We start from the raw sequence: 13,151 nt of genomic DNA, 5'->3' as shown, positions 1-13,151 counted from the left end.
TAAAGAGCTTCTGCAAAAGAAACTATCATCAGAGTGAATAGGCAACCTACAGAATGGGAGAAAACTTTTGCAGTCTATCCATCTGACAAAGGGTTAATATCTAGAATCTACAAGAAACTTAAACAAATTAGGAAAAAAACAAACAACCCCATCAAAAAGTGGGTGAAGGATATGAATAGACACTTCCCAAAAGAAGACATTTATGCGGCCAACAAACATGGAAAAAAGCTCATCATCACTGGTCATTAGAGACATGCAAATCAAAACCACAATGAGATACCATCTCATGCCAGTTAGAATGGCTATCATTAGAAAGTCAGGAAACAACAGATGCTGAAGAGGATGTGGAGAAATAGGAACACTTGTATGCTGTTGGTGGGAGTGTAAATTAATTCAACTATTGTGGCAGACAGTGTGGCGATTCCTCAAGTATCTAGAACCAGAAATGCCATTTGACCCAGCAATCCCATTACTGGGTATGTACCCAAAGGATTATAGATCATTCTACTATAAAGACACATGCACACATATGTTTACTGCAGCACTGTTCACAATAGCAAAGACTTGAAACCAACCCAAATGCCCCTCAATGATAGACTGGATAAAGAAAATTGGTACATATAGACCACGGAATACTATGCAGCCATGAAAAAGATGAGTTCATGTCTTTTGCAGGGACATGGATGAAGCTGGATACCATCATTTTCAACAAACTAACACAGGAACAGAAAACTGCAAGTTCTCACTCATAAGTGGGAGTTGAACAATGAGAACACATGAACACAGGGAGGGGAACAACTTCACACACTGGGGCCTATAGGGAGTTTAAGGGCTACTGGTGGCGAGCATTATAAGAAATACCTAATGTAGATGACAGGTTGATGGGTGCAGCAAACCACATGGCACGTGTGTTTCTATGTAGCAAACCTGCATGTTCTGCACACGTATCCCAGAAATTAATAAAAACAGAAAACATTATGCTAAGTGAAAAAAGCCGAAAAAAATTGGCATACAGTGTCATGTGACTAGAGATAAAGGTAGGGTGTGATGCAAATGTATGTGAAGGTCCCTTCTCAGGCTGTGAATGTGGCATTAAGAGGAGTGGGAGTGGGCCACCGGGCTTATGTACACCTAGTTTGGGCAGCACAGTTTAGGGGTGAAGAGGCTTACGAAGTAGGTGACTCCAGTTCAGACAGCTTATGTATCTGAAGGCAGTTTCAGGGTACACCAAGTTTAGGAGGGGTTCACACTTCTAAGACTTAATGCCAACAGTTTCTATTGGATGACTCCAGTCATTCTAACTCGGATGTCACGTCATTGCTTATATTTCACGATTTTTGAGTTAGAAGATGGCAAAATTATATGGTTCAACCCCATACAACTGGGAATAAGAATGGGAGTAGGAGAAAGTTCACTTTTGGACTCATTATATTTTGCAAAGCCAGTTCAGCTTGGCTTATATCACTAAGTTTTTGTTTGTGAAGACATAAAACCCATTTTATACTTTATACTATGTCCTGGCAGAAGAGGCATGTTATGCTTTCACAGTAGTATCGCAGCCTCTGCTGGATCTTCCTTCAGTGAATCTTGTCTCAGTTTCAACTGTGCCAACACGGATGCATACAAAAGCACTGCCAATTTCTACAAGAACTTCACATACACCAAGCAACAGAACTTCAAAGACTTACTGAAACATTTGAAAGTCATATGAAGTGGCCTCTGTTCCCTGAGTGGCCTTCTTTATCTCCTTGGTCCCCCTAATCCTTTCTCTCTCCCATTCCTGCTCCTCACACCTCCCTCCCAGGCCTCACTCTAAGTTCCTCTCCCAGTATGCATCTCAGTTCAGCTGTTCCTGGCTTCTAAACTCCCAATTTTTGTGTTATCATCTGTCAGGTACATGGTAAAATGAGTTAATAGGATCTACCATCCTTAAAAGGCAGTCAGGGTTATCAATAAATGATTCAATACACATTTATGGCATACTAATCTGTGTTCAGCATTATGTTAGGTTCTAGTAGGGAGGGAGGGGTATCAAACAATGTCCCTAAATGCCTCCTGGCTGAGAAATTCAGTCTAGCTGGGAGGCAAGCATTTCACAATAAAAGCTATACAGCTAAGGGATACATAAAAGTAGAGCTGAGGCCTCCTGAGGAATGGTGGAAAAGTGCAGTGTGACAGCTTTTTCTGAGCCAGACTGGACAGGAAACACATTTCTTTACTGAAAATATGTTTCCAATAACCACCCTTTCTCCAAATGAAACAACAAGAACTCCAAACATACCCTCCAAAACGAATTCATCTATGTATGCCAATTACAGCTTATGCATTTGAGTAAGGTAAGCCCTGCTGGAATTTCTGATTAAAAAGATAACTGATCTTGTGCACAGTATTCAATATTTGGGCAATGGGTACAGTAAAAGCCCAGACTTCACTGCCATGCAATATATCCATGTAACAAAACTACACTTTTACTCCCTAAATTTACAAAACAATAGAAAAATAGTTGATCTTTTTTTAATGGTCACCTAAGGGGAAGAATATCGTTAAATGTAATATGCAGCTCTTACCAGAAGATGAGCTAGCAGGGAGTGAGATAGAATGAAGATATTAATGTTAGATCCTTTTATATGCAAATAATTTTTCTTGACACTATCATGAAGTTTGAATATACCAAAAACTTAAGCTTCTAATAGTACAGATTCTGCAACTGACTTCTAGACCACTTCACATATGAACATACAAATGATAGGCAGATTCTATTTGCCCCTGAGAAGCTAAGTTTACATTGCCAAATCCTCTAAACCAGAAAATAGAGCTCCCAAAGCTGACTCCTAAAGGTAGAAGAAAGTATAGAGAAGTAGTTTTCAACCACGGTTATAAATGAGAATCACCGGGAGAGTTTTTAAATGCCTGATTCCAGGGCATCATCCCCAGGGACTCTGATTTAATTGGTCTGAAATGGGACCAAGACTTTTTGTGTCCCGGGGAAGCTTTTACAAATTACAGATCCCTGGGCTGCATTCCTGGGTGTTTCCAATTAAGTTGTTCTGAAGTGACTTCCAGAAATCTGTATTTTTAAGTGTCCCAAGAGCTTCCAGGTTCGGCCAGATTTTTAAAACCATTGATCTAATGCAAAATTTCAAAAAAAAAAAAAAAAAAAAATCAGTTGTTTCTAAAATTGTAAAGCTAGTACACAGGGAATAAAAAAAATAAAGTAATAAGATTTTTCATGCTGTCGCACAAAGTCTGTCCTACGGACCCAATGACTTTACAATTTCCTGCACCACCTGTAAAGTTAGTGTTGACAACAGTATGAAGCACCGAATGACGCTCCCCTTCCTGAACCTTCATCCCTAGGAATGTAAGCCAAATGACTTTTACTGTCTCCCTGTTTATGGAAGATAACAAATATATCTCCCTTAGAAAAGCATGCCTATAATTAAGCAGTCATCTTAGCTGGCAGTAGAGTACAGCTCAGTGACTATCTTTAAACAAAATGTGGGTATCTCGCTGTATTCATTGCATCAACAATAGAACATAGTAGGCTGTTAGAAAAGCTCTCAAGTGCAGCAAAAGAGGCCTTACACAGAAAAGACTTGAAGTTCTGACACAGACATGCAACAGAAGGGAACTCTGCTGTATTTTGCTAAAAGGTAAAACACATTCTGACATTATATACTCATGTGGGCAAAACAGTAGTACTACATTACTACACCATTGACTGAGAGAGTCTCCTTATCAGGAAATAAGGGAGATCTAATTCCAGAGATATCACAATCGGGTAACCATTTAAAAAGTTAAAATAATGTGGACCATACCTGTAATCCCAGCACTTTGGGAGGCTGGGTGGGCAGATCATGAGGTCAGGAGTTTCAGACCAGCCTGGCCAACAAAGTGAAACCCCATCTCTACTAAAAATACAAAAAATTAGCCGGGCGTGGTGGCAGGCACCTGTAATCCCAGCTACTTGGGAGGGTAAGGAAGGAGAATCCCTTGAACCCGGGAGGTGGAGCTTGCAGTGAGCCAAGATTGTGCCACTGCACTCCAGCCTGGGTGACAGAGTGAGACGCCATCTCAAAAAAAAAAAGTTAAAGTATACATTTATACAATAACATAGACAAATAAAAACAATTCCAAATATGCATATTTGATGGTTATTCATTAGTAATCACAAAATTATAAAATCTCAGAAATAAAATGATCTTTACAGATCTCATTCAGCCACTCACCCACCCAACAGAATGAACGATAACTGCGCTGAAGTTTATAGATTTCCAATAAACACTGGCACATCAAGATAGACGAAGGGTTAAGGGGTCTGAGTTTGACTTCATTAGGCAGCTATGGAAACTTGGGAAGTCACATAATTTTTCAGGCCTTAATCTCCTCATCTATAATGTGAGTGCAAATGAACTGAACTCAGCTTTGATGTTCTGTCATCAAGGTATGCAACGGTATGTCACTCTCCTTCTTTGTAAATCAATAATGAAACAAACACAACAAACAACAACCTGAAATAATTTACCTGGCTATCAGGAAATACCTGAGGTGTCATGGGAAAGAAAAACCACAAGATTCTGTTTTATTCACTAGGTGGCTTGGGGAAAAAAAATGAAAGAACTTACAAAGTCTTTATGATTAATATGCTTATAAGTGGTGGTTGAATCACAGCCACATCACTTGCTGATAGTGTGCTGCATGAAGGAAGACAGCCTGATAAAATTCTTAGGGGACCAATCATCACTGTTGACATTCATCCAGCATGACAGAAGAAATCACTACTATGCAGAGTTATGCTCAGCATAATCAGTGATAATACTCTCTTGAAAATGGAAGTAAGGACCTAGAGTAACAATACCTCTTTAGGTTAAATGCATCTCTCAGAAGAGTGATTTGTGCATTTTGCATCTTCAGCATAAGTCAAACAAGTTTTTATCCAGAAACCTACTGGGAGAAACATCCCATATTCAGGGATATTCTGTTGATGGCAGTATTATGGCTATTCAATATATCAGCTGGAGCACCACACAATAACATGCCATATAATTTCTGTTGCTCAGCATAATTTCTTTCTAAATCTTCATTTATCTGCAGCTATTGTGACTGTCTGAGAAAACTATAGATAGTCTCAAACATCTTCCTATTCTCTGGAGGTCTTCTGAATGAACAGTATCTGTGATCCTTTTGCTTTACACAAACAAAAGAGATCTTTTCAGTTATTAAGTAATGGTTTGAAATTCTTATAATTATATTAATGCATTTAAGCATATAGTCAATGCTTACTTTATGCTTCATAGTTCTATTTAGAGAATAACACAGGACATTTATTGTCGAATGAGAGACAAGGGGTTTAAACTTGTGAGTAATATAAATAAATCACAATTTGGTTTTATTTACTGCATTCATTCTCAGCAGACTTAATTGAAATACCTTTATGCTTTTCAAGTTTTTCCTGTATATCTTCCCTATTGAGAAGGTGAAATCTAATATTAAGTAATGTTCCTCCACAGAGTCCATGCACAAAAGAACACAAATGAAAATCATGAACTCAATTCAATAACTGAGTTCATCTGCAAGTTTCTTAGCTTGTGACAGTGTGGTAACAAATTCTAATTCATTAGGCTTTTTTGTTCTTGCTCCCCAGAATTATGGGTGTACTGTGGAGCTCAATTTTTGTTAAAATGAAACAGCTATCCTTTAGTACATTAAAAAAAAAAATCATACCCTAGTTAAAGGACTGAAAAATAAGCTTTAAAAACACAAGTGAATATTATATCTGTTTTGTCAGTTTTGTTTTAGTGTACAGAATCTGTTGGTAATAAAACAATTTGTTAATTGACTGGTTGCTCTAGGTTATTTGGTGCCTTACTTAATAAATTCTACTTCCAAAGTATAAGCTCACCACTTATTTTCATCAATTCATTACATTTCATTCAAGAGTTAAGTTTCTTGCAATAAATATTAACATAATGTGGGAAGATTTTATAATTTTCCAACTGACTAGGAATCTTTGACAACCAAACACTGAACTTAAATTGAAGAATAACTCAATAGGAAATACGCAGTAGCAGTGTCAAGATTTACAACAAATACACTGGAAGTGTTTTAAAAATTAATATTAGGCTGCTATGCTTGGCTTAATTAGCTTTCTTCTTCATTTACAAAGCATATCTGTCTAGTTTTACGAACTTGGTCTCCAGTCCCCTTTCCTAAAAACCTGTTTAATTAAAGTTTAACAGCTGTGTACGCTTTAGAAACAGCAGAATGAGTTTTCTCCCTTGAAATACTTAATCCTTTCTCAAAATATGATCCTTCTGAATATATATTTCAAAGGCAAGGGGTGAGGAATGAATAATCTTCCAACAGACAAACATTGACAGCTTAGCTCATCAGTACCATGTATCAGTGGGTAGACTGAAAATTGTCTCCCAGGCCACCAAGAAATCCAAAACCAACCTGTGGCATGACAGATTTTTCTTCTTCAAAAATAAAATGTACGATACAGAAAACAACAAATGAGTAAATAGAAAATTAAGTAGAAAGAAGGCTACAAAATACTATAAAAATACTGTACTTACTGGTTTTTGTAAGACTTTTCCATATACTACTATGGATATCCAGCGCCCAAGGAATATGATAAATAAGGCAATGCCAGCTATTTTGATCAGTGACTTGTAAAGTCACTGTAATACTTTATTATCAAACATGCAAATAATTTTAAAATAATGACATATATTGACCACACAATTTCTGAAAGGATGACAGCAATTAAAGGACAGATAAATGTGATGAATCCCTGAACAGCATACCTTTACTTATGAGACTAAAAAGTAATACTAGTAGAAATTTAGTTCAGGGATGACTAGCTAAGGCATACAGTTTCACACTATCCCAACTCCAGCTTTCTCCAGCAATACTGACATGACTACTGTGCAGGAAAGTATCACAGGTATTTTTAGGCCCTTTTGACAGTCAGCCCCTTGAAAAGAGAGTGTCTGACTTAGCCTCACATTCCCTACTGTGCTCTGTTTGTGGTACATGCTCATTTGATGTGTGTTGAATATGCACACTGATGCAAGTGCAAAACCAATTTATTTTTAAGAGAACTCTAAAAAAGACTTTGGTAGAGTGTATTCTTGTTCAAAATATTTGTTTCCCATCCCTGGCAGACGGATAGGTGAGTACATGCCCACCCTGTTGATTTCGACTTGGCTATGTGGCAGCTTCTTTTGGCCAATGACATGTATGTGGAAATAATACATGCCACTTTTAAGTAGAAGTCTTAAGATCCATCCCTCAATTCCACCATGCTTTTGTTCTCCATCTCCCCTGAGACTATTAATACCTTGATAGCCTTATTCCCTACAGGAAAAAAATACGGAGCAGAGCCTCATGCAACCCAGGGGGATCAAATAATGGAGCAAGAAACAAGCCTCTATTAACTGCAGGCTATTCAGATGTGGGGGTAGGGTGTTACCACAGAAGAAGTTAGTCTAAGCTGACTGACATGGGGCCCATTTAAGCCTTTTCAATAATAAACAAGCATATCCTCATCCCCTTTGCTATGCAAGGACAATCCCTGCAGCATTTATGCTGCTGGAGAGATAAAAATGAAAACAGATGGCTGAGACTCATGTTCTTTACCACTTGCTTTCCTTAACCTTCAGCAACATGAAAAACTAATGTTCAGCAAATTAGAGAGTTTACATTTTTAAAGATAAGGAGTTGGGATTGCTACTAATTGGACTAAGTTGAAATATTTCCAAAATAAATAGAATCATTTCACAGAGTGATACTCAGGATTGAAGTTTTATAAATATTGCAGAGCTTTCTGCAGTCATTAAATGTGACAAATACTTAGTGAGCACACCCTTGATAAGCTAGATTTCATAAGGCAGGATTGTTCTGGGCTCCAAAAATAAGTCATTGCTCCTGACCTCAGGGAGCTCACAGATAGAGAAAATGTACTACTGGCTCTAATATAATCACATGTATTTCACGTCTGTCAGATCAATAAAGTATTACGGAATCAGAGAAGAGGACAATCATTCTTATCAGGGTAAGGATACAGGATGTTGTTAGATGGATGGGGATGGAGAAGGATCTGCCACATTCAGGATACAACATGAACATAAGAAGATAAGATATGAAAGTATTTTTAAATCTGTAATACTATAGCTCAAGCACATTGTGTGTGTGTGTGTGTGTGTGTGTGTGTGTGTGTGTGAGAGAGAGAGAGAGAGAGAGAGAGAATGAGAATGTAGGTAGGGTCCTGAGGATTAAAGAGTATACATTGAAAAATCTTCACTCTCGTGACCCTCCAGTTCCTTCTCTAAAGGAAAAGTTACTCATTTACTACTAACTACTAGTTAGTTACTAGTTTAGATTACAAAGAAAGTGGAGGTAGACTCTTAGAAAAATGATTGGGATGGATGTGGCAGTCCAAATCTGACACTTTATGTTAACTAATTCCAGAGACAGTTTACTCATATACAAGTGTATGTGTGTTTGTGTGTGTGTATATGTATGTGTGTCCATATAGATCCTTTTCTTCTTAATTGTCCTAGAGAAATTCTATCTTATGAATGTGCTACAATGTCCTTAACTGCATTGACATACATTTAGAATGTTTTCTGTCTTTTGCTATTATAAACAATGTTAATTTATAATTAACTCCCTTATACACATTCCTTTGCAATCATGTGAAAACATATCTACCTGATAAATTACTAGAAATGAAAATGCTGAGTAGGAATTCGCCAGGCAAAAACAAAACAAAACAAAGGCAATAAGACAAAAGGAAGGTGCTTTCCACAAAGGCAATGGCATGCAAAACGTTACATAGCTGTGAAGAAAATGCAAACTATAGGTATGGCCAGAGACAGTGGGGACAATGTGGCTGGAGGGATACTCAGAGGCTCACCAGGGGCCACATCTGCAGGGCTCCTGTTTATGGAAGGCATAATGAGATTAACATCTTTTTAAAAGCATTCTTCTGGAAGTGTGAAGAATGGACTGGCATGGGTAAGAAAGGGAAACCAGTTAGGATGCAGTCACAGTAATCTGGGGAGGAAATAATGAAGGCCTGGTAACCCATCTTCCTGGGCACTGTGAAGGAAAATACCCACCTCACTTGCTTCTTGCACTTTCCCTTTTTGGGAGACCTCAAAGGCCAGTGGTTAAGATGCCTCACAGTAAAGTATCCGCCACTGAGCATGACTCAGCTATGGGATCCACCCCGTACCCCGGAGTGGGAGAAGTCTTCCTTCTACAAAAATGTATGTACTGACGGCTTCCACTTTTTCTACAGAAAAAAAAAAGTAATTATTATAGAATTTAGGAGCTGGAAGACATGGAAATCATTTAGTGCAAAGGTCCTCAGATTATTGTCAGCCGCTTTCCATTTTTCTAAAGGCTTGTAATCATGGAGAGGTCAGAGATTGAGAAAAAAGTGGAAGTGAACTCCTACAGAAACAATTAGGGTGGAGGTTGTGAGCAGAATTAGACCCTTTACATTAAAGTACACAAAGGGAACAGGAGGACCTGACCCCACAGTCTGTTTTCCCACCAAACATACCAACCAAAATCCTAACACTGGGAATTTAAGCTTAAGCATGGAGACAGTGACAGCTCACTTGAAAAAGACTTTGAGATTTGTGATCCAGAATGTTCCAATCTATCCTGTGGGAAGATAGCATCATTTTATATCTGATTAAACCAAAATGTAAACAAATTAAACCACTCACCTCAAATTCAAGCAGTTAATTGGTGAGAGACCAAATACCAAAACAGGTCCTCAAATTTCAGCGTGCATCAGAATCACCTGGAGTGCTTGTCAAACCTAGATTTCTGGACCCCATCCCCAAAGTTTCCAATTCAAAGTGGAGGGAGTGAGAATCAATAATTTATTAAACACATTTCTAACAAGTTCCCTGCTGACTCTGATGCTTCTGATCACACTTAGAGAAACAATCTATTACAACAATGCCATGCTTCATGTGGTAGTTACGTTGCCTATGGAATGTACATAGGCATATATATGGTCTTCTACATAAAGTATTTCTAGATATCATCAATTTAAAATATGGAGACAAACATATTGTAAAATTTACAGTAAACTCCCATGTCTCTATATGTGTAAAACCCAATAGATTAATATTAACTCACGAATAACTACAAAACCAATAGGTAAATGTATCAAAGTTATGCCAGATGTTTCCATTTCTAGAGTTCTATTTCATGGATCTAAAACCATCAAAAGTAAGATCATATGACTTAAAAAATTATTTTACCTTTGCAATAATCTATGAGAATGAATAGAACTAAAAGGCAAATCACAAACTGAAGATATATTTGATCTAAATATGACAAGGCATTAGCATATTAAAACTGTTAAGAAAACATTTAATACCAGTTTTTAAAACGGACAATTGTGGAATAGATTTTACAAAAGGAAACAAAAGGATGATAAATGCATAAAATATTCATTCTTATTAGCAATGAAAATAATACAAATTAAAACAACAAGAATTTCTTTCACCTTTCATATTAGCAAAGATTAAAATGATTTGAATACTCATTAGTGGCTTACTCTACAGTGAAATTTTCATACATTGCTGGGGAAGTTTCATTATCATAACCTCCTTGATTTCCTTCCACTTTATTGCTAAGGATGTTGCAGGTTTTAATAAAAAATAAGCATTATTTTTTTGAAAGTCATGTGAGAATACTGGGGCTCAGGAACATTATAAAGCTAGGAGTTATTTCAATTTCCCTCATGCAGTAAACATTCTCTTGATTTTAATGATACCTGTATTAGATTTAGAATTCAGGCTTCATTTACATAATCCTCCAAAGACGGCCCCAGAAATCCATTAAAGGTCACCTTACTTTCCCATACATAAACCAAATTCTAATCTGTTCATTCGTCTCCTCAAAAGCATATTCCAGGCTTTTGTAAAGCTTACAGCTTATTATACTTTCATCTCAAATAGAAAATCTTTCCATTTTGGGTTTCCATCCTACTAAACTCCATTCCAGTATGTATTACTTGCTCCTCTTCATGTTACAGTAAAAGATTAAATAGTCGTTTACTTTTTGATGTATGTAAAATTGAAATCTAGGCTCCAGAAAAATTCTTTGGAAGTATCAGTACACCTAGAGCTGAAGCAGCGTGGGATGCAGCAGTTTTCACTGTCTGCTCCTGGCTGCATATTAAAATCAGGTATCGCATAGTGGTCAGGGCATATAATTTATTTGTGTAATAAACAAAGTAGAAAATCTCTTTGATTCCCAGGTGTCCAGTTGCAGAGCCCAAAGTTGATGACTTGCTGCTCTCCATACCCCACATACACTGGTTTCACTGCACAATTTACTCTTCTGAAAGAAAATATCAACAACTGTCAGCCCCCAATAAGGAAAAATATGTAATCATTTTCACTCAAATTCTCATTTGAATCCCAACCAGGAGGATGATCAATTTCAAAATCTGATTAGTTCTGCTGAGGAGAACCATTCAGACTCTCATGCAAGATTACTTTGCAGAAGAAAACTAGAGACACTTCTAAAAAAAATAGCAATTTACCATTAATATTTCTTTCAATAAACATTTTCCAACTCTATAAAACAGCAGATTTTAGTTTCACATCAACATTTAAATATGAAAATAATTACTGCTTGTTCCTAAGACACTATTACATACCTAGGTATCACTCACAATGTGTTAGATAATATTTGAATATTTTCTATAACAATGAATGAATTGAGGAACTAAATTGCTTTTTTCAAAGTTATTAGCTCCATTTTCTACTATTGGTTTGGTCCAGCACAGTCAGAGTAAGCTAAAATAGCCACCGAAAGATAGAGTTGGGCTGGGCTTAAAAAAGAAGCTATAAATAACATGGAATAGTATTCAGATACAGAATTTTCTCAACTGCCGCTATTCCTTTTGTGTTAAGAAGAAACTGTTTGAGCAATGAAATTTAGTATTCTTTTTTTGCAAGCTTTGTCACTGCTCTCCAGTTAAGGTGCTACACAGTGTTCTTGTAGTATAATAGCTCTTCCCCGTTGTGATATTAATTTTAGGTGTCAATTTAACTGGATTAAAAATTGCTTAGAGAACTGGTAAATGGTTATTTCTGAGTGTGTCTCTGAGGGTGTTTCCAGAAGAGATTGGCTTTGAGTCAGTGAACTAAGTGGGGTGAATCCACCCTCAACATGGGCGGGCATCATCCAATCAGCTTGGATATAACACAAATGCAATCTCCTCTCTCTCTTAGAGCTAGGATATACTCTTCTCCGGTCCTTAAACAACAGAACTCCAGGCTCTTTGGCGTTTGTACCCCACAACTTACACCACTGCTCCCCCGCCCCCACCAGGTTCTCAGGCCTCTGCCCTCGGATTGAGAGTTACACCATTGGCTTCCCTTGTTTTGAGGCATTTGGGCTTAGACTGAGCCATGCTATGGGCACTTCATGGTCTCCAGTTTGCAGGTGGCCTGTTATGGCAGTTCTGTCTCCATGATCACATGAGCCAATTCCCCTAATAAATGCCCTCTCATATATCTATACATCATATATATGTATTGGTTTTGTCTCTCTGAAGAACCCTAATATATCCATCCAACTCAAGACATATATCTTCATTGTCTAGGTGTACCCATGTGCTTTCTAGCAACTCAGGAAAATCTCACTTAAAGTAACAACTCAATATTTTCTCTTTTGTTGCTCTCTGCCTCGACCACTATATAACTAACAAATCCATGGCTTTTCGGCTAATTCTTCTCTTCTATTTAAACTATTGGCCAAGACTAAAAATAAGTTTTGTATTTTCTACTGATTTCCAAGTTAAGGAAATGAAAGTAGATAATATAGCCCACAGGTCAGCAAGCTACAGCCTATGGACCAAATCTAGTCCAACATCTATTTTTGTACATAAAGTTTTATTGGGAATTTATTTATTTTATGTGTTGCCTATGGTTGTTTTCATGCTACAATATCAGAGTTGAATAAATTTCTCAGACAGTATGGCCTGCAAAACTAAGCCTATATACTGTCTGTCTTTTTAAAGAAAAAGTATGTTGATCACTGCTACACAGACAAGAAAAAAAAAAAAATTAGAAAAACAGTAAGTGCAATTTCTTTCCAACAGG

The 13,151-nt window shown here is 37.2% G+C and overlaps 1 protein-coding gene across 5 annotated transcripts in view; it reads right to left on the bottom strand.

Moving 5' to 3' along the window:
- Positions 1 to 13,151, bottom strand: part of IMMP2L (inner mitochondrial membrane peptidase subunit 2) — an 871,433-nt gene that overhangs the window by 259,493 nt on the left and 598,789 nt on the right. The window contains exon 6 of one of the 5 annotated variants that reach the window (XM_021935333.2): positions 4,062 to 9,304. The exons of the other annotated variants lie outside the window; for them this stretch is intronic. Within the exon in view, the coding sequence (XP_021791025.1) occupies positions 9,190 to 9,304 (115 nt within the window). The 3' untranslated portion in view covers positions 4,062 to 9,189. Of the gene's footprint in view, positions 1 to 4,061; positions 9,305 to 13,151 lie in introns of those variants that run through there. 5 annotated transcript variants of the gene reach the window in all.

This window comes from Papio anubis, chromosome 4, assembly GCF_008728515.1.
Source record: "Papio anubis isolate 15944 chromosome 4, Panubis1.0, whole genome shotgun sequence".
Classification (NCBI taxonomy): Eukaryota; Metazoa; Chordata; class Mammalia; order Primates; family Cercopithecidae; genus Papio; species Papio anubis.
The sequence above is the reverse complement of the archived record's forward strand: the minus strand, read 5'-3'. Positions and strand labels throughout refer to the sequence as shown.